General features: G+C 42.6%; 2 protein-coding genes across 2 annotated transcripts; one reads left to right on the forward strand and one right to left on the reverse strand.

Annotated features, from left to right (window-relative positions):
• Positions 1-66: 66 nt before the first annotated feature.
• On the reverse strand, positions 67-11,467 carry LOC308183476 (parathyroid hormone 4-like). Its single transcript, XM_080569627.1, has 4 exons — positions 5,870-11,467; positions 5,017-5,133; positions 3,528-3,700; positions 67-2,399 (listed from the first exon to the last, which is right to left on the reverse strand). The coding sequence occupies exons 3-4, from the start codon at positions 3,614-3,616 to the stop codon at positions 1,997-1,999; spliced, it is 492 nt and encodes a 163-aa protein (XP_080425753.1). The 5' UTR covers positions 3,617-3,700; positions 5,017-5,133; positions 5,870-11,467; the 3' UTR covers positions 67-1,996.
• Positions 11,468-11,626: 159 nt separating this feature from the next.
• On the forward strand, positions 11,627-17,564 carry SRSF3 (serine and arginine rich splicing factor 3). Its single transcript, XM_080569626.1, has 6 exons — positions 11,627-11,768; positions 12,575-12,782; positions 13,326-13,460; positions 15,606-15,644; positions 16,383-16,469; positions 16,724-17,564. The coding sequence occupies exons 2-6, from the start codon at positions 12,577-12,579 to the stop codon at positions 16,749-16,751; spliced, it is 495 nt and encodes a 164-aa protein (XP_080425752.1). The 5' UTR covers positions 11,627-11,768; positions 12,575-12,576; the 3' UTR covers positions 16,752-17,564.
• Positions 17,565-20,128: the final 2,564 nt, after the last annotated feature.

Genomic DNA, 20,128 nt, shown 5'->3' on the forward strand with positions numbered 1-20,128 from the left:
TCGGGGGGGGGGGGGGGGGGGGGGGCGGAGCTCCCCGGCGCTTGCGCGTTGCGCTGTGGGGGCGGGGAGGTGCTGTCGCCTGAGCGGCGCCGGCGGGGCCGTGGCCGGGGGCTGTCTTTTACCAGCTCCGGGCGGCGATAAAATCCGCGTATTCTGGTTCAAGTCGTTCTTTGAGCCCGCCTAGAGGAAAGGCTGCTTCAAGCCATAAGGTGGTGGCCTGCCTGCAGTGCTCATGCAGGCACGGGAGGCCCCGTCCTCCCGCCTCTGCCAAAAGGCACCGTAACCTGCAGCTTCTCTGCGGTGGAGGGAAGGTTGCTGTGTCCTTGCCCCCCAGGGGTGCCATACGTTCCGTCACCATGTGGTGACCGCAGCGGTGAGGCATAACCAGGTATAGGTGCTGGCATCCCAGGGCCTCGGCGTCCTGTAGCTCAGGCGCAGAAAGTGGCCGTGGGGGCTGAGGGAAGCACATCCGTGAGGGCAGGTCGACTGACCTGCAGAGTATGGCAGGCAGGACAGGGCCTTTTCCCAGAAGTTATGAGCTTTTCAAAGTCAAGTCGTCTCGGTGTCATTGCCTGACTGAAGTCTCCAACAGTCTGGAGATTTGTTCAGGGGAAAAAGGGCTGCCACGGCCCAGCTCAACAAAACTGTTATTTGGGCAGTACAGTCTGTTTTTCTCTGAGCCTGCTTCTGCTCCCAACCCTTGCTTTATCATTAACATCTGAAATTACCCATTTTAGTAATGGTTTGATTGGCCTTGGGGAATCTAATGGGGACAGCTCTGTGAAACAGCACAATGAAAGAAAGGTGATTCCGTATTCATCCCAAATGTGTGGAGATTAACAAAAGATTATTTCATTTTATTTACATTTCTACCAAAAAAAAAAAAAAGCAGAGGGTGAAAAGGTTTTTATTATTGACAACATCAAGGAGTTCTTGGGGTTCGAATCTATCACTGAGAAATACCCTCTGCACGTGCAGTTGAAGTCCATCAGCAGCAGAGGAATTTCAAGATTTAAAATGGTGTGTATAGTCCCTATGTAATGGAAATGCAGGTATATTTGTAACACAATTGACAGATTTCATTTCTGAAAGACTGATTTTGCGGTTAAACTGGTCCTTGCTTTGCTTAGGCAGAGCTGGTCACTTTGACATTAAAGGTGAATAGCAAAATAGAATCATGTGCTATCTGTTTCTCCTTCAGGTAATGCAGGTCGCATCAAAAAGTTGTTTTTCTGCCCAGAAAATGTAATACGCTGTGGGAGCTCTTAGAGGGGTTTTCACAACGACAGGGAAAAGGTAGAAAGTCTTCAAATTAAAGGCTCAAATATGGAATCTGGAAGCTGATTCTCATCTCTTTCACCAGCAGAAGAAGGTGAATGTCTAGTGCTTAGGCTGGGAATGGTGGGATGAGCTGCCTCTGTGGCCTGGCAAAAGTTTGCCCCCCTGAAGGAAAACATGAAAGATAAGAGAATTCTTAGAACACTCTAAACAATGGAGAAGCAGGAAAAAAATAAACATTTAGACCTAAAGTGTGAGGAGAGTCTTACTACTGCAGAGCAGGGGCAGAACTTCAGGCAGGTGTGAAATAGAAGACAATCTTACTAGGAGATAACTGCTTTCTTAGAAGTCAAAACAGTGAACTGCAAATGAGCCTGTGAACATGCAGATTAATGAATCAGACTTCCTGCTATGCCTGGGCTGTAGCTTTGGGTCTACAAAGAGCTGCCACAGCCCTAACATACTGGTAACAGACGGACAGGACCCTGGTATAGAAAGGAAGATTTCTGGCCTGTTAAAAATCACCGCATCTCACAATCACAGTACTCAAACTGCCTGCTAGGGAGGGAACCCAGTTCCTTAAAAGGCTCTCTGTTCAACACTTAGGAATAATTAATGGAACAAACGGGCAACATTTTTCTTTTGCAGTTCACATTTGCACTAGAGTTTTTCCTTACAATATCACATGTCTAAAGCGATAGACTGAGTTGGACTGAGGCTAGTGGGAAAAGTTCTGTGGCTGGATAATAGGATTTCCCTTTCTGACCAGCTCTTTGATTTGAAGGAGGTCAAAAATGTCTTGTGGGTTCCAATTACCCTTTGGGGTCTTCAGATACTGCAGCAAATCCATCTTCTTCAACAGGGGGAAGCCTTGCTCATTTGCTATCAGTTCAAGCAGTTGCTTCATCAGGCTTGAAGCCTCATCTCTGCCGATGCTGTCGTAGAGATCTGAAGTATCTTGGCTCTTCTGTGAATCCCACATGGCATCTGAAAGTGAAATATCCCTGCTGCTGGCTGTGTGCACACTACCTAGAGCATTGTGGAGCCACATCAGGCGCTTCAGCCCTTGAAATGCCCTCCCTTTGTCATGCATGAGCTGATGCTCGGTCACTGCTCTTTTACTGCAAAGAAAGGAAAAGTTCAGTTAGCAAACAAGCACAGCTGGGTCTAAGCTTCTATTTCAAAGTCACAGCTTTGCATCCATCAATCTTAGATTCTTCCCTAAGCTGAGGAAGGAGCACTGGTGGTGCCTACACAGGATATGGAGGACAGCCTTAAGGCCACATTCACTGCTAGACTGGTCGTGCTGGTGCCCAGAGCCAGCCTGACCCATGCAAAGCCCGCAGAGTGAGCACACCTCCAGGGGCTGGCTCGGACAGCCTGCAAGGCAGCCAGGTAGTTCCTGAAGATGGGAAGCTGAAACGATGTGCATACAGCCATTCCCAAAAGGTATACTTTGAATCGCCTTTAATATATACATATATACAATATATATTATATACATATATACACACATAATATATATTATATATATACACAATATATATATATATATACAATATATACATATATATATATCTCGAAACTGAGGAGACAGTGACAAAATGACCTTAGCAGGCTTAGAGGGCTCCTTGATCTTTCCCAGATTTGAGTTCTTTTCAGAGGTCTAAATACCAGAATAAACTTCCCTTTTCATAGCTGTAATGTTCTAGGATTGTTGAATTTGTCTCTTTCCTTTAGAGCTATAAGTCAGGAGCAATTTAATTGAAATCAGTGGTGTCCATGAAATTAAAACAAATCCTTATTTTCTTAAGACATACCAAAATTTTTGAGCCAGGGAAGGCAGGCTAATTCTAGGGTGCAAATATTTCTGGATTTCAGACTGTTTAGATGGAGCTCGCTGCAGCTATAGGCTTCCACTGTAGATTTGGATCTGAGTGGGGACCTAATTAGGAGATTTTAGTATGTGCCATTTCCATGGCTTGCCTTGAACATCCTTGCATGGTTTGTTGCACCATGTTTAAAAACATCACCAGAAATGTACTTAACATGGTATAACTGATGAATCTAAAAATGTAATTGTTATAAATCTGTACTGTATAAAAGGTAGTAAAATGTTGCAGTATCAAATGCATAGAACTGTTCTTCCGCTATGCCTGGAGTAAATGACAGCAGTGAAGAATACAACCTGTTAAATCAAAGGCAAGCAGTCTGCTAATGATACTAAGTAAAAGGATGATATTGCTTACTTTTCAGTGTCTTGAGATGTCGCAAAACAGGCAAAAAAAATAATTGCCAAAAATGTAACCATCTGCAGAGATCTCTGGGGCAGGAACATTTTCTCTCTTCTTCAAATCTGATCAACAGGACAAGAAGTTGATAGTATGACCAAAAATCTTTCTTTCTCTTGTCATTCGTTCACCTGGCAACATGAATTTCAGCCTTTAAGCACTAGTAAAAGTGGAGCAATATACTATGTTACATCATCCCAGGACCGCCCAGAACATCACAGGTGGACTTGTAACATATACCAGTAAACAACGAACAGATTTCCTGGTAAATTTCTACATTTCTTTGCTGAGAATCCTAAATATCCTTTCCCCATTTGCAGGCATAAGAGATTATTTCATTTGGAACTGGCAGGAGATCTTCATGATAAAACTTAGCAGAAAAGTAACAAAAAGATCAGGATTGCTGCATAAGAAATTTGTCATAAAACAAAAAGAATTAGAGACTGGACCATGCTGATCAAGTTAAAAGCAGTCCTGGGGATTCGGACATTTAATAATGCAACCTTTTCCATGAGCAATGCAAGTATACAAGTGCCGTTACTGACATACAAATCAGCCATTGGGCATGAGGATCATAATAGACTGAAACTTGATTTTTTATTTTTTTTTCCATAAAGAAATGGATTTCTAGCTCAGGAGGCACAACTGCAAAATGTAGAAAGATTATTCTCATCTAAATTAAAACTGTATTAAATTATATATCTGCCTCTGCTGTTGGTATGCCTGTATTTACCCATCTTTTCAACCCTGCTGCTCCTTTAGCATCAGGTCTATCACTAAAATTTTGACACCCTTTACACTAAGGACTGTACCCTGCTTTTAGGATTGGCTTCAGCTTGTCCCTTTAGTTATTTAATAGCATATACTGTATTAATTTCTGTATCAAAACCTAGATGGACAATAAAACAAAAATTGCAGCATATAAATGTTATGTAAGAATAGTACAGATATCTTCCCATATAATAAGGCTACTAATTTTTTGAAGAAATACATTTTTTTTTATAGAAGCAGTTTGTGTTAATAAAAAACTCCATCAGCATCTTCCCAAATGAATTTTCTTTATACAAATTTGGATATTAAAATATCAATAACTGGATAAAAAAGCCAATTATGTCATACATTTGGTTGGAAAAATTAAGCTTGTTCTTTGTAAGTCTACTCCACTCCTTTCTGTGTAATTTCCTTGGACAATATCAACTTAAACTAGACATTAAAGAAAAATGCATACTAGGTCTAATTAAAATATGTATTAAATACAGATATATACACTTACATACACAAACAGATACATACACGCTTACATGCTGTATGATATTTTAGTCTATGTAAATGTAGAACTCCTGCTCACACACAGTGGTTAAACTATGGTAAAACATTGTGATGAACAGTAAACTATGTAATAACTAAAACGCATCTTCAACTTAAAAAGGTAACATCATCTACTTACTGTTGATCTTGTAGAGATTGTGGTGAAGTCCTGATCTGCACAGATGTGTCTACTTGCCAGTCTTCTTGTGATGTTCCAGTTGCTATTACAGCAAGTGCCTTTCATCTTCTTTTATACCTGCCCAGAAACCACAGAAACAATAGAAATGATCACTACAGCACTTTGTGACTAAGACTTTTCCTCTCATGTCAGTGAAATGAGACAGCTCCCTGTTTCCAACGATAATAAATCTTGGATTCTAAAATGTTCAGCTGTGACTAAGGAAAAGATCACAAGCTTGTGGAAAGTATCTTACACTTTTGCTGGCTCTCCTGATTTTGTTTGTTTTTATTGTTGTTGTTGGTTGGCTGGTTGGTTTTGTTTCTTGAGAACTTTTCATTCTAACACAGTGTTACTGTACCCCAAGGTGATGGTAAAGCAATATTCAAACTCGTTCCACTATTGATCAAGAAAAAGATCTCTGGTATGCAAAAGAGATGACCCTCCTTTGCTGTCCTCTTGGACCCATGTATAGGACGCTAATATTGCACAGGAGGAATCTGAATCAACAATACTGATGAATTCTGTAATGCAAGTCATCATACAGTTAGCATGACAGGACAATTACTAGCAAAAAATCTGAGGAATTTGTAAATAACATCCCACTAGATTTTAATGCTCAGTACAAATTTCATTTAAATCAACAGTTTGTGCAGTAAAACATTTGTTTTAAAACTCAGAAAATGAGGAGATAGGGAGAAGACTTATCATCTCATTAAACAATAAAAATGCAAGTAGTAGCTCAGGCAAAAAGCCAAATTTTGATATGATTTGAAACCATGCAACTTAATGAAATGTAAACTTTGATACTCACTTTATAATCTCTAACCAGATAATTTTAATAGAATTTGGATGCTCAGGATGTGGATGGACCAGGCCATTAGGCTGAACCACTAGTCTGTTTAGGAGGACCAGCCCCTATTTCTCAAAGTGAATGCATTTGTCATCTCTGAGGAAAGAATCCCTGGAAAGACTGAAGAGAAAAGATAATTTGCTTAGTGTTGTTGTAAGCTACCCATTCATTTCACACAGGCACAACCTTACCTTCCTGTTAAACTCGGTCTCAGGTGAATGCAAATGCATTGTCTAACAGAGACAGGCCCTGTTAGCAGTGCTCTTGCCACCTCATACTTTCTTGCAGCTTCTGTGGACATTAACTTGCTTTTTATAATATTCCTCATGACAGCATATTTTGAGCCCCACTATTTCACAGCAATCAAATAACCATTCCCGATTACACGAGTCTGAATTGTTAGAGTGTCACTCATTAAAGAATACAGAGTGTATCACCAATTAAAAATGACATTTGTTAAATGTTGCTGAAGCAGAGGTCTGCTTCTTATCTGCTTCTTAGTTTCCAGGGTAGCTTGCAGTTACACTGAATTATCTGTCCGTGAAGCCAAAGCTTTAGTTACATCTTCAAGGAGTAATAATAAGCATTGATCAAAGCCATGTCCAAAACATCTGGTCTAATTTATCCCTGAACTTTTCAAGTCTCCATTACATAATGGGCTTTTATTGAATGCATTTACTGACGTCTCAACTAGAAGAACTAATATTGCATTAATCCAAGCGACTGCAGGTAGATCAGAGAAACTGTCATGGGATCAGTAAATGGGCACTTGAAGCATTCTATAATGGCCAAAGTGCATTGCCGTGGCTACATGCTTCCACTGGATGTTTCTTTGCACCCAACGTCTTACAAGGAGTTAAAGTAACTTTCCAAAGAGGTGTACATGAGGACAGACTGTACTGAAGTAATGACACATCTTTGAGAATCACCTAGTGCAAGGACTTATTGGCACTTACAACACAGAGGGAACAGATGCTTGCAGGGATTAATTTCCATGGTTTGCAGTATTTCTAAAGAAAACATAGGATGTCTTGATTGCACAGCTTATACCACAGCCACACACATACTTAACATTTCTGACTATGATGGAAACATTGCTAATTTCACAAGGAGAAATTGTACAAAGAGCAGCATTACTAGGTGAAATATCCAGATGGTATAGATAATTCTCTCCAAGAGCCCTGAGAAGTCTAGTGCAGAAGAGTCCATTTTTACCTGGGAAGCAATCAACAAAGCCATCTGATTGGAATTTGTTTACTTTGGGCCTCCCTCAGAGCCATCAAAGGTTTTAGTCCTGGCTTCACAGGCCTTTGCTCCCACCGTCTAGCTTTTCCTGGGCTCAAGGCCTGCTTCACATTCACACTCTGCTGTTTTGTCACCTTTTTCAGTAGGAGCATCTGAGTGAGGAGAGCTGTGCAAATTACGGTTTCCTCATGAGCGATTCTTTTGTTTTGCTTTCCAGTCCTTTCCCCAGGGAGCCAGGTGGGGGAGGAAGGGAATATGGCTTGCTGCTCAGCATGAAAGAAAAGGGAAAGAGAAAGCCTGGAGGCCCAGCTGAGGGGGAAGAAAGAATGGGGGGAAGGAACAAAAAGCAAAGAAAACATGCAAATAACTTTGTTAGGGCAAGGGGGATCCTCATGCCTGGAATTTTAAAACTTAACGAAACAAAATTGTACTGCCTCAAGAGAGATCCTCTGTAGGGAGATGGACAGAGGAATCTGGTGCATCTTTTCCTTTTGCTATTTTCTATTATTCACCAGCAAAAGAAGACTTCGTGCTTCTCTCATATAAAAATCCACCTTGTTTGCCACCGTCCCCCTCAACTGCTCTTAGCCTACCAGACTAAAATTCGTATGAGCTGTTCACTGTGGTGTGTGGAAAGAAAGACACCACCCTGTTGAGAGGAAACTGTTTGACCACACTTGGATGGTAAATATAGTTCCCCTGAGCTGCTGGTGAAACAGCTGCTAATGAATGGCTGCTCTCCCTTCCTGGCCTCTTTAGTTGAGAGATGAGAGGAAATAACACCTCACAGCAAACCCAGAGGCCACAGAGATTTTTGCACTTCCACACCCTCATCACTACTGCTGTCACCATTCCTTTGCCCCCGGCAGGAAGGAGCCAGCAGCAGCATCACCTTGGTAACCATTTAAGGGAGATGAAATCCAGTTTCTTGAAACAGCAGGCTCCATCCAAGCCTCCCTTCTTCTCTGGTGGAGGGAAAGGGGAATTTTGTGCAAGCCAGAGAGGTGTAAATAATTGCATTTGCAGGGGGGTAGGCTCCAGAGTCAGCAGGTAGACTATGTGAGCAGTTGTAAATCTCAGCCCCTAACCCACTACGTACTGCATCATCACAGAAAGAGCTCCCATCTTCTAGGGGATTAAAATTAGAGTTGAGCAGCAGTGAGTCAGGCTTACAGATCTAATTTTCCATTTACTGATTTCAAGTCAGACTTACAGAAGTGCCAGAGACTCACAGCTCTATCTGAACATAATATCGAAGGCAATGATATTGTCCTGTAAAATCTGCCCTGGAGCCATGCCTGGGTCTGATTCTTTTTCCTTCTCCCAAAAAAGTCTCCAATATGGAATGTTTTCTGCGTGCAACAAATTCAGGTGAAGCTGAGGCAAAGCCTCCAGTCCCTTGTGCCACTTCTGTAAGACCCGCTGCGCTCTGTGAGCTTAGCCCTGTCTCAGAAGGGTTGCAGCACACCTGGAGAAGTGCTGGGAACCTCGACAAAGCAAAAACAAAACAAGAGGAGGGGTATCTCCCGGTGCCAAGGGGCCTGCCTCCCATGGTGGGATCTGCCCCTGCCAGCCCCTACAGATGGGAATGCCGCCATCTGGTGCCCTAGTCCTGGTTCAGCTGGGCCAGGTGAGGAGCTGGGCAGGCAGGTGCTGACCCCATGTCAGTGAAGGGCTGTGGCTTAGGGGCAGCCCTAACTCTGCCAGAGAAGTGAGGGAGCCCTGAGTTTACCTGAGAATCAGCTATCTTGTCTCAAGACCAAACGGACCGATGCTAGAGGGGGTGCGCAGTCATTAATGCCTGTAGGACCAAGAAGGTGTTTCTTAATGGACCAAACGGGCCAAGAGCTGGTCAAGGTTTCTTATTTCTTTATAGTGGCAGCAAATGGTGTACTGGCCCGGAGGGAGTGGTGTGTCAGTTGTCACATGCAAAGGTCATAGGGCTCCCCGCGGCAGGTTCTGGGGTCATAATCAAAATCTTGCCCCCAGATGTAAAATATGCAGAAGGAGATGGGATCTCAGCAATGGCAGAAAGTTCACACCTGGAAAGACAGGGATGAAGACTGACCTAAGAGTCTCCAAATAATTGAGACATGTCAATCAAGTAAATACAATTCTCACCGATTAATTCACAATTGCTGAGTCTAGTGGGCATGCTCTGCCTTTGCACTGGATGATGAGTATGTCTAAGTTTAGGTCTATGGTGTATAAATTAAATTGTGGCCTGTTTTTTCACTCTCCCTTTAATAGAGGTCTGACATGCAACTAAAAGCTTTTACAGGAGTATTAATGTGTAAAATTTTATGTTTCAAAAGTGAGGGAATAAGGAACAGGAACGTTTACTCTGTAAACAGAAGAGCAGCTGAGGCAAGAATATGCCCAAGAATATGCAAGCTGGTTTTAATATATCTATAGACCAGACCAGTGTAAGTCACTTATTTTTATTTTTTTTTTTAAGAAAATAGCCTTTATCAAAATTAATCTATTGGCAGCATATGAAAATGGGTTGAATTCCACAGGAACTTCACAACAAGCTAGCTCAGACATGACTGTGTGAGGCTTTATGGCTGAAGTGAAGGCTTATCCCCTCAGGCCAGTTCTCGTTGTGTACATGTAATGACATTTTCTAGCAAAAGACCTTTCTGTAGATACAACCAAACCAGTAAATATGTATTTTTGTTAATGTTATCTAGCTTCACATGAGGAGGAGCTGTAAGATCCTACTGCTGATAGACGTATTCTGCTGTAAATACTGTTTGTCTTCCTAAAAATCCCTTCCATTTATCTCACATTGGTGAAGTTTCTTCCAAACCCTAACGGCAAGAATATGTTAATTTTCTTATGTGAGATTTAAATCTCAGAAACAATGATAGCACCTCAGATGTAACACCTTACTTCATGTTGGTCTGGTCTTAGATTTTAGTCTGGCCACATTTTAAAATGGAAGACTGTTTCACAGTAATCGTGCAGGTGTTAGGTGCCTTCTTTTGGATCCTGTCTTGGCCTGACTGTTTAACGTAGAGCTGATTAAATACTGATATTGACTGATAAAGTCAATGATCTCTCCTTCCTTTTATAGAAGATCTGATGAATGTAAAAGTTAACACGTATCCTACAACTATTGCACGTGAATCGTACCTTCTTACTGCAAAACCAAGAGAATTGCAATGCAACATGATTTTTCATATACATATGATCTTGGAGTAGGGAAGAAAGTCATGGAAGACAATGTTGCTTTCACAGATGTGTGTATGTGCACTAATATAGTGACACAGAGCGGATTCAGGATTCAGTGGATTTAATCTTTTTTGGGAACAATGAAAATGCTGACTTTGTGCTTTTGAATAACTAAAATGTCGTGCAGCTGTGTTCAAGCATCCTAAAACTGTCTGTGGAAATAGGTTTCTTTTTTTGGCAGAATACGATTGCCTCTGTTCTGACCTCTATCTTTTGTCATAGATATGTCACATAATTTCTTTATAAAGCCAAAAGCAAACTGAAAATGGCAAAGTTATTATGTTGGGATGACATGCTTCTTACGGTTTGTGATTTTATAAAGCATAGTGGTGGGCCAAAGCCCATGTAATAAGTGCCTTGAATAGAACAGGTAGTGTGTCCGAGACAAGTGCTGAATACCATGTTTACTTTGCAGGAGGTGAACCTATTCTTGAATAAATCCTTTATTGCCTTTATTGCAGAAACAGTTCCGGTTGGGTTCCTCGTATTATCTGATAGCCCAAAATCAGAGGTGTGTTATCCAAGGAAAGCCCCTGTGGAGCAAGTTATTTTTTAACTCATGTTAAAACTCATGTGGTATGTCTTAGCTACATGCATGAATTCGATAAAGCACATCAACACCACTGAGACCCTCTGTAACCAGAATTCCTTGGTTCAAATCCTCTAAGTTTCTGCTGAGTGCCAAGTAAGTCACTTCTCTCTTTTGTGCTTCAGTAGACAGAATAAGGTTTACCAAAAAGTATGGCTCAACACTGGTTTGCCCAATGCATTTATTTAAAGCCTCTTCCCTTGGGGAGAAAGGGCTATTAGTGAATTGAACCTTTTCTAAGCATAAAACCCTAATGATTAGGGGAAGATGCTAAAAAACATGACTTAAACATTGAGCAAATCCCACCTGGGTCTGAGAGAGCAATCAGGAAAAATACCTTTTTCCTTTTAGCCAACAAAATAGCCTGAGTCTGTTGCCGTTTCCTTATTTCTCAGGTAAAGATAAGTCTTCCCTCGATAGTCAGTTTCTAAATAGAAATTTGGGGGCGAGAGGAGAGGAAGGCCTCAACAGGAGGGGCGGCCACCGGCCTGCGAGCTCCCGGAGCTGAGGAGCAGCCCGCGGGCGGCCGTACGGGCCCGGTCGGCAGCGGGAAGAGGTGTGCTGGGCGAGGGTGGGACAAGGCGAGCTGTCAATCAGCGTAACTGCGCCTTCTGATTTGCCTCTGGGCGGCGCCGTGCGGAAGTGACTGCCTGTATAAAAGGGCGGGCGGGGCGGCTGCCAGCCGCCATTTTGTCCAGTGAGGAAAAGCGGAGCGGGAGTGTCGTTGAGGGTCGAGTCGGCTACGAGTTTAGCGCGGGCTCCTTTCGCGCGCCCTCCCTCTTAGTATCGGTGAGGACCTTCACCTCGGAGGGCGGGGTGGGAGCGGACCCGCGGTCCCGTCTCCGGCGGGGCGGATGGAAGCTGCGGGGCCTGGTGGCGGCAAACAAAGAGCCGCCGCCATTTTGTAAAGCTGGGCCGCGGGCGGTGGCTACCGCCGCGCTGAGGGCGGCCGGGCGGGGAGGAGGCGGGTAGGCTACGGATCGCCTCGGAGAGCCCGCTCGCCGCCCTTTCTCCGCGGCTGTGGCCGGCGAGGCGCGGTGTGGCTAGGCGGGAAGCGCCGCGGGGTGGTGTGGTGCCGTCCCGCCCGCTCCGGCGGAGCGCTGCTTCCCCACGCCGCACACGCGGCGCCGAGGAGACGCTGTAGCGGCGTCCGGCGAGGCCTCTCGGCGTGGCCTCCGCCGCGAATGGCGCTGCTTCTCGCCCCGGCGTATGCAGCTTGCCCCGGCTCCTGCTCGGAGAACAATGGAGCGCTGCTCCAGCGCAGCGCTCCCCCTGCAGGCCCTGCCCTCGGGGCTGAGGAAGGGGGCTCAGAGAAACATTTCTTTTCGCAGTAGGTGACCGTAGACTTAAACTGAAATCCCCGAAATAGTAAGCTTCACTCACGATGATGATATGCAGGCTACCTTCTTTACTTGCTTTTAAACATGCCTTTGCCCATCACGTTCACAGAGGCTAATGTTTCTATCCTATCGGATTGTCATTGTTGAAACTTTTAGGAAAAGCAACTCACTGTGTTATTTCTCCTGCAGATGAATAAATGCTTCCTGGTTGTTAAGTATATGTGAGCTTTTTTCTTTTTTCTTTTTTTTTCTTAGCAATGCATCGTGACTCTTGTCCGCTGGACTGCAAGGTTTATGTGGGTAACCTTGGAAACAATGGCAACAAAACCGAGCTAGAGCGAGCTTTTGGCTACTATGGACCACTGCGCAGTGTATGGGTGGCAAGAAATCCTCCTGGTTTTGCCTTTGTGGAATTTGAAGATCCACGAGATGCAGCTGATGCAGTAAGGGAACTAGATGGAAGGTAAAATGTGCTTCTTGTGAGTTTGGTTTGCCTAATGAAAATAAGAGAAATTGTGGCTTACGGTAGTTTAAAATGGGGAAGCTTCAACTGGCAACCAAGTGCTTGACGCATCTGTTATGCAGTATTTATTTGTGGAGTGCTGCAAGAGTAGTTTTATTTGATAGTGCAGAAATAGCATTGGGACAGTTAATTTTACATTTTAGAAAGGAACTCTTAAGTTAGATGTGACTTGTACTTAGTGGTCTGCATTAGTTAAATTCAAGATTGTTGTCCAGTAAAGAGGCAAAACTGATCAGACACTTCCTAGTTCCTTCTCTGCCTGCCTTAATAGCACAGTGAGCTTTCAGAGTTGGACAGACTTTCTGTCTCTTATGCCGTAGCTACTTTTGTAGACTTTGTATCCTGCATACTTGGCTAATGTGTATATAGAGTGCTTTTAACCCTTGTTGTCTATTTGTTTTTTCCCCTCTGACTTTCTAGGTGTGTTTTTTTTAAGATAGAGCTGTCCCTGGAAAGGTAACCAATGTCAACCTCTTTTCCCAGAACCCTCTGTGGGTGTCGTGTCAGAGTTGAGCTCTCCAATGGTGAAAAACGGAGTCGGAACCGTGGTCCACCTCCATCCTGGGGCAGACGTCCTCGAGATGACTATCGCAGAAGAAGTCCTCCTCCTCGTCGCAGGTACCCTAGGTCAAAGTACACTCATAGAGCTGTTGGCATTGTTACCACTTAGCATCATAGAAGCAGGCATTTTAAAAGCATGTTGATGGATAACTTTCATCTATCTGATCACAATTTGGAGATGCCGAATGCTTTAAAAAAAAAAAAGGGGAGGGCACAAAATCAAGGTGAACATAAGTTGTGTTGAATGTTGGCTTTTGTCCTTAGGTTCACTATGCAAGTTGATAGTCAGCGCCCTCTGTCCTGGATTTGTCCTCATTCCTTCTAAAATCTGCTCATCTTCTAGTCACACTTTCCCTTTCTTCCCCATACTTCAACTTAGGTTGTTCCTTTCCTTTATTCCATAATGGCAAAACATGACATACAGCAGCTAAGCATTTTCATGCAGATGTTTCTCCACTTTGTTTGCACAGTTTAAATACTTTAGAAGTAGGCAGCTGTTTAATAATAGATCAAGTAACAGTTGCTCTAAACATCTAGAATCTTTACACTTTTGCATCAGTTTGAAATTAAAGCATCATGTGACAATTCTGTCACTTGAGGTTTGCAAATTCAGCTCTAAAATATAGCAGGATTTCTGGTAACTGACGCATTCTTGGACCCAGACTAGCTTGTCTGGTGGTTAAGTCTGCAACGTGGTTTTTACAGGACTGAATTTACCTGTTGCAGGTGAGTGAAGTCCTCACAAGTCAGAGTTTCAAGCTTACCCTTTTGCTGTTGAAAAATAACACATTAGGAATATTTGTTAGCTAATAGATGGTTGTACTGATGGCTTGTTTTTCATTTTTTTATGCTTTTTGGTCCATCTATTAATAAAAATGAACCCGTTACAGAGTCACCATCATGTCTCTTCTCACCACCCTCTGAGTCTGCATTAGCCAGCCAACTAGCCCTTTCAGCGTCATGTGACCAGCGCGCCCCATTCAGCTTGGCTGGTGTCGTTTCACATGACCCAGGCATGGCCAGTCGTCAGGTTGCACCGCCCTTTGGTTCCCGAGCATGCTGTTTTCTCTCAGCCTTCTCTCCAACCTTAACCAAATCGGCAGCAGCCACCTCGACCGCCCACACATTCCCGGCCAATCAGCTCAGCTGTTTATTTACCAAATGTCTTCACAACAACTACAGCAGCAGCCTTCGGCTAACAAAAAAGCAGGAAAAATCCACAACACCCCCTTCGCCAACCAACTAAATACAACGCAACATCTGGCAAAACCTTTTCAGCAAATTCTTCTTGGCAGTCAGTCCGGCAGCCTCACCTCACCATTTCTAGCTTGTTGAAACCAAAAACTAGTAAGTTTTTCCTGCTTATACAGTTTACTGCTGGTTAAAATAAGGAGTAAGCGGCTTATAAGTAATTACTTTTCTCAATCAAAGGCTGGCTGTGCATAATTGAATGGTAACGTACATATGTTGCTTGAGAAAACTTTTAAGGGTGATATGGAAACTCTTACACCGTGAATAATGTAAAACCCAGTATATTTGCATGTGAGATGCCAAACTAAATTTTAATAAAGCTCTAACAAACTTAGCTTTTCCTTGCCAAAAAAATCCTATCACCTTTAAATGGTTTTACTAACAGTTTTCAGAACTTAAAACAATTACTTTTTGGGATGAACTGGGCCAAGCTAAGTTTCTTTTTAAAAAAAAATAGTCTAAACACACTATGGCATTAAAAATGACAATCACAAATATGCAGTTCTAATGTAGCACTTAATGGCGTTTATCAATATTTACACTGAGCGCATTTTCACTTTTTTCCACTTGGTATCTCTTATGTCTTGTCATGGACCTTTTTGGCTTGCATGGGTTCCAAAACATTTGGTCTGTGCTATTTTTTGGAACCACTTGTGGGACTTTGGTGTGGTGTTCTGGGCAGTGTATTTAGTTGAAATGGAAGTGTTGCATTGGACAACTCTGCTATGAAGCATTCTTAGTTAAAGTGAAATCGTGGTTGGAAATGTGCTGTTCACACTGAGCTTTGTTTTACTGCTTAATCTTTCCATGCCTTTTACTGGATGATGGATGCCAGTTATTCTTGGCACGTTCCCAGGGCCCAACAGTGAGTTTGACAAGTTGGGAAATGCCTCACCCTATTAATGCTAAAAGAATTGATAAAAAGCCTCACATTTCTTTTTACGGTTCTAGATCACCACGAAGGAGAAGCTTTTCTCGTAGCCGCAGCAGGTATGCATAGCATCAATTACTAAGTATTGGACCACTTTGTCCAAGGGATTTAAAAAGAAACAGATCAATGTTTGGATTGTATTAATTAATAGATTTCAAGATAGACATTCACTCAATATATGGGAGAAATTAATTTTGGTACTGCCATTGCTTGCCTAGTTAATATGATTACATAGCTATGTGAGATTCCAGGGTTATCAATTAAAGTCTATTAAGAATGGCAGTAGTAAGTTTTTATGTTATGCAGTTGTCCAGCATCCCTTCTGTTTTTTTATGAAGTTTCCATGTTGATAACATTGTTCTCTGGATGCTGTGAGCCACAAGTACAGGTGATAAGCAAGAGACTGGCTAGTGACTGCGTTCTGCTGTCATGTACTGCAAAGTGTTAGGTGGTAATGACGCAGTTTGTGCAATTTTTTTCTGTAGTGTGGGATAGTGCATTAGGGTAAAGGATGTTTAAGTACATATTGGTACCATGTCAGTTATGCTGTGGCGGTGTAACTTGACATCTGACTGAACAGGCTTAAACTGCTGCAAAGGAATAACTTGTAAACAACAGCTTCATCTGTATTTTATGGCACAAGACGATTATTCTTACCATAACCCTTGAAAGGTTTTCCCTGGATGAATAGTTGAAAACTGTAACTTCCTGAAGGGAATGTCTTTGGGTAGCCGTGTAACTACCTAGTTCAGCTTTGTTTTGATGCTACAATCATCTTGCGTTGTAATCTCCAACAGGTCCCTCTCCAGAGACAGAAGAAGAGAGAGATCTCTCTCACGGGAGAGGAATCACAAGCCTTCTCGTTCCTTTTCCAGGTCTCGCAGGTAGGATGAGTTGTATAGTAGGCTTTTTGGGTAGATCAGTAAAAACGGATCAGTTTCCCTGTCTTAGTAATACTAAGATAAGTTGTGGTGGAGTGAGTTAGCCTGAGGGTTTTTACCTTGAATTAAATGCTATGTTTTAATAAATGGAACAGTATTTTAAAATGCTTATCTGTAATGTACTGAATTGGGCTGGGAGGTTTGGAACAAAATATGCTGCCCTTGGCACTCAGTAACTAATGTATTTTTTTCTTCAGTCGCTCTAGGTCAAATGAGAGGAAATAGGACTTAAAGGAGGAGCTGTGTACAGGAAGTCATTAGATCTGAGGACAGGAGTATGTACAGAACATTGTTTTGTTTTGAAACTTCATAAAGCTTGGTGCATTTTTAAAATGTTTTAGCTGTTGAGCTTTGTTCATTGTATCTTGTAACAGGTGGCAAATGTAAAGATGTGAATCTGTATATGGTTCTAAGCAGATCATATGATTTGTATTATTAATCACTTTTTACAATGTACCCTTATACATAAGTTTTTGTTTGTGTTGAATGGTAATCAGTCCTGCATAGATAGAAGAATGTTTCTGGTCTTGACATTTTGCGGTGTATTTTGCTGGGGTTCAGCTTGTGGAAGGAAGCATGCAATGAAGATGTTTGCAGAATGATGGCTGTGATTGGTGTATGTGTAGAACAAGGTGTAGATGCTTCATAGTACAGTTCTCAGAAGTAATAATGTTGAGCCAGTGGCATGTAAAGAGAATGTCTGAGCTGCAGTTTTATCCAGAGCTTTAGTTCCAACTTCCATTATCTGGAACTGAGCTACTTTATAATATGACATATAAACTTTTAGCTGTAGGGTCAGTTAATTTTGTACTTAATATGACTAGAGTACTTCTTAAATAGATGATAGTGTGACTATCTGTTCCAGAATCTCTGAATAGACCAAATGTACCACAGAACTGACACCTGGAGTGGATGTTGAATGTGTAATGGTACATTGTAAAAGTTATGAATTAAACATTTCTTTACTGTACAAGAATTTTCATGTCACTTGTAAAATGTCTTTTTGTGAGATCCTTGGGATTAAAGTTTTGGTTACAACTTGTTGTTCAGTATTTAACTCAAGTACCTGCTATACCTTTGCACTACAGAACATGCACTTGGTTCTTAGAGTTGGATCCTGGTTCCAGTTAAAAGCACTTTGCAGTATGGAGAAAGCCTATATTCACCACATCTTGTAACACACCTGTAACAGTAAGCTGTTAAAAATGCTGTTCAGGTTGTAAGGTGCAGGTCACTGTCTCCATTTAATTTGAAACTGTGACTTTGTTCTATACCATCTCACATCTCGGGTGGGCGGGGCCTATTTTCCTATCCCTTGCATATAATTCCAGCCTAGGTGAGCTTAGAAAATGGCAGCTTGACTTCTTGCCTAATGGTGAGTTCTGTAATGCTTACTCAGAAAACTAACTGGAGCTTGAAAAGTTCATAACATTTTTTTCTTGCATCCTATATGTGGATTGGTAATAACTTGAGACGCGAATATCAGTTTTGAAACTGTTGGTCTATTAACAAGCTTTGCATGAAGAGTCTACTCTGTAAAAACCATAGCATGGCTCAAATGTAATGAGAGCTCCCAAACTGCCTAATAGCTCCTGTTTTCTGTATCCAAGAGATGAGCTACATCAGTTCTGATCATGTGCATTTAGATTAAATCCATCCTACCCAACCAACCCTGTGTTTAATTTCCTTCGCTTGTATCCACTTGGGGGTAAGATGATGGCAGCAGCTTTGGACTCAAAGCTGCTAGAAGGAAGTTGTGTTGCTTTGCAGGCTGCCTAGAAAGGACATAGGTGAAAGGGGATTATATGCAATAAGCAGTTTGTTGTCAGTGGCACCAGATGTGTTGCAAGCTTGGCTCCTGGTGTATGGTGTCTATCCTTTTTATTTTTCTGCAACTACTTAGTATTCTTGTCTAAGAGTTTAATGGAACCACTGGCCCAAACTCATGTGAGCATAAGCAACCTTGTGTTCACAGAAAAGCAGGAAAGGTGTGGGTTGTGCAGAAGGCATACACAGGCCTAAAATCACTTTACACATGGAGGGCAGGAAGCTTAAAAATTACAGATGTATGAGCTCTGCTAATTTTACGGTGTGATTATTCCTATGTGGGGGAGTGCTGCTAGCAGAAAACAACTGCTGTTGATGAAGGTGGAAGTTTAAATGTGACCTGTAATTCTTGATGCAGCGCTTTAAGGGATGGGTGAAGGGATGGGTGGTACGGCCTGTTCTGTTCTCTTCCAGGTAAAGTGGAGCATGTGTATCAGCTGGAGCTCACGGAAAGTGTCAGGCTCCAAGCTGAAGTGGAGCTTTGAACCTCGAAGAGGCAGGCTGGAGCGGGGTGCTGCCATGCACTGTTGTGATCCCCCGGCAGAGGTCAGGGTGGCCTCGTGCCTGGGTGGCGCTCGTGCCCTGCAGACTGACAGCTACTGATTCAGAATCAAGTTCGTTAGTAAAATGTTGTCAGACCATCTCCTCTGGGGATGTTTGTGTTAGATGAAAGATAGCCAAGGGCTGAGACGATATCATGTGCCACACACAGCTGTGTTCCCTTTTTCAATATGTGCTTCTACCAGGGCTTGATTTGTGGAAGGGTTGCACCTCTTGTTGCCTGGGAGCCAGTCTCTGCTGGCATCATGCTTCCTCTTGTGGTTAAGCTGGGGGAGGGAACAGTAGGGGACAAGTAGTCTTCAGTAGTTTTAGCTGATGATGAGGAAGGAGGGTAAAAAATCTGAAGCCCTGGAGATAGTGTGTGCTATGGAGAAGCAGATTGTGGTTGTCATGCGCAAGGGACTGCAGAACTGGGAATAGTTGTCAGTCTCAGGTTGATGACTTCATATTTTACTCATTTGAATGAGGAAGGTGGATCAGGACTGTTTGATATCATACTACTGTTTTTATCTAATTAGGTGTTTTTTTGACAGGGAACAAAATCAGCAGCTTTTAGAGAAAAATGGGAAACCTATAAAGGCTAAGCTGTGTACAGCCCTTCTCCTAGGGTATAATTAGCACTTATTTTTAATTCAAGAACGCATTCTTGAATTTAAGTCTTTCAGTTTGCTTCAGTAAGAGGGTAGCCAGACTGGGAACACTATTTACAGGTAGAGAGCATTGTGGCTTGTGTTTAAAAAGTTTGCTTTGAAAATAAATTCACAAGGAAATATTTCCATTCACTTTCTAGTGCCAGGAACATCCCTTGCCTCTCCACAAAGATTACTAAAACCAGGAAGAGCCACTTAAGCAATCTGCCATGGTGTGAACAGGACAAGCACGCTGTCCAGTGATTCCTAGGTAGAATGGGGTGGCTTGTACCTGGAACCTCAAGAGACGATGCCACTCCAAAGCTCCAGGATGATGAGGGAATCTGCTACTCTGACCTGTTACAGGGTTGGTTTCATGGTACTCGTGCTAATGTGTAAAGCTGTGTTTCTAATTTGGGGAGAGGTTTACAACTCCCTCTTTTGCCTGTCAGAAACATCCTGAGGTTAGTATTATCTGAGTTCCTCAGATGTACATCAGTGCAATATCTAAGCACATCTGGAGGCATTTTAAACTATGTAACCACCCTGTGTTCATGTGTGGTTTGTTCTTTTCTCTCACTGTCC

Source organism: Anser brachyrhynchus (assembly GCF_964034855.1).
Source record: "Anser brachyrhynchus genome assembly, chromosome: 27".
NCBI classification, from domain to species: domain Eukaryota; kingdom Metazoa; phylum Chordata; class Aves; order Anseriformes; family Anatidae; genus Anser; species Anser brachyrhynchus.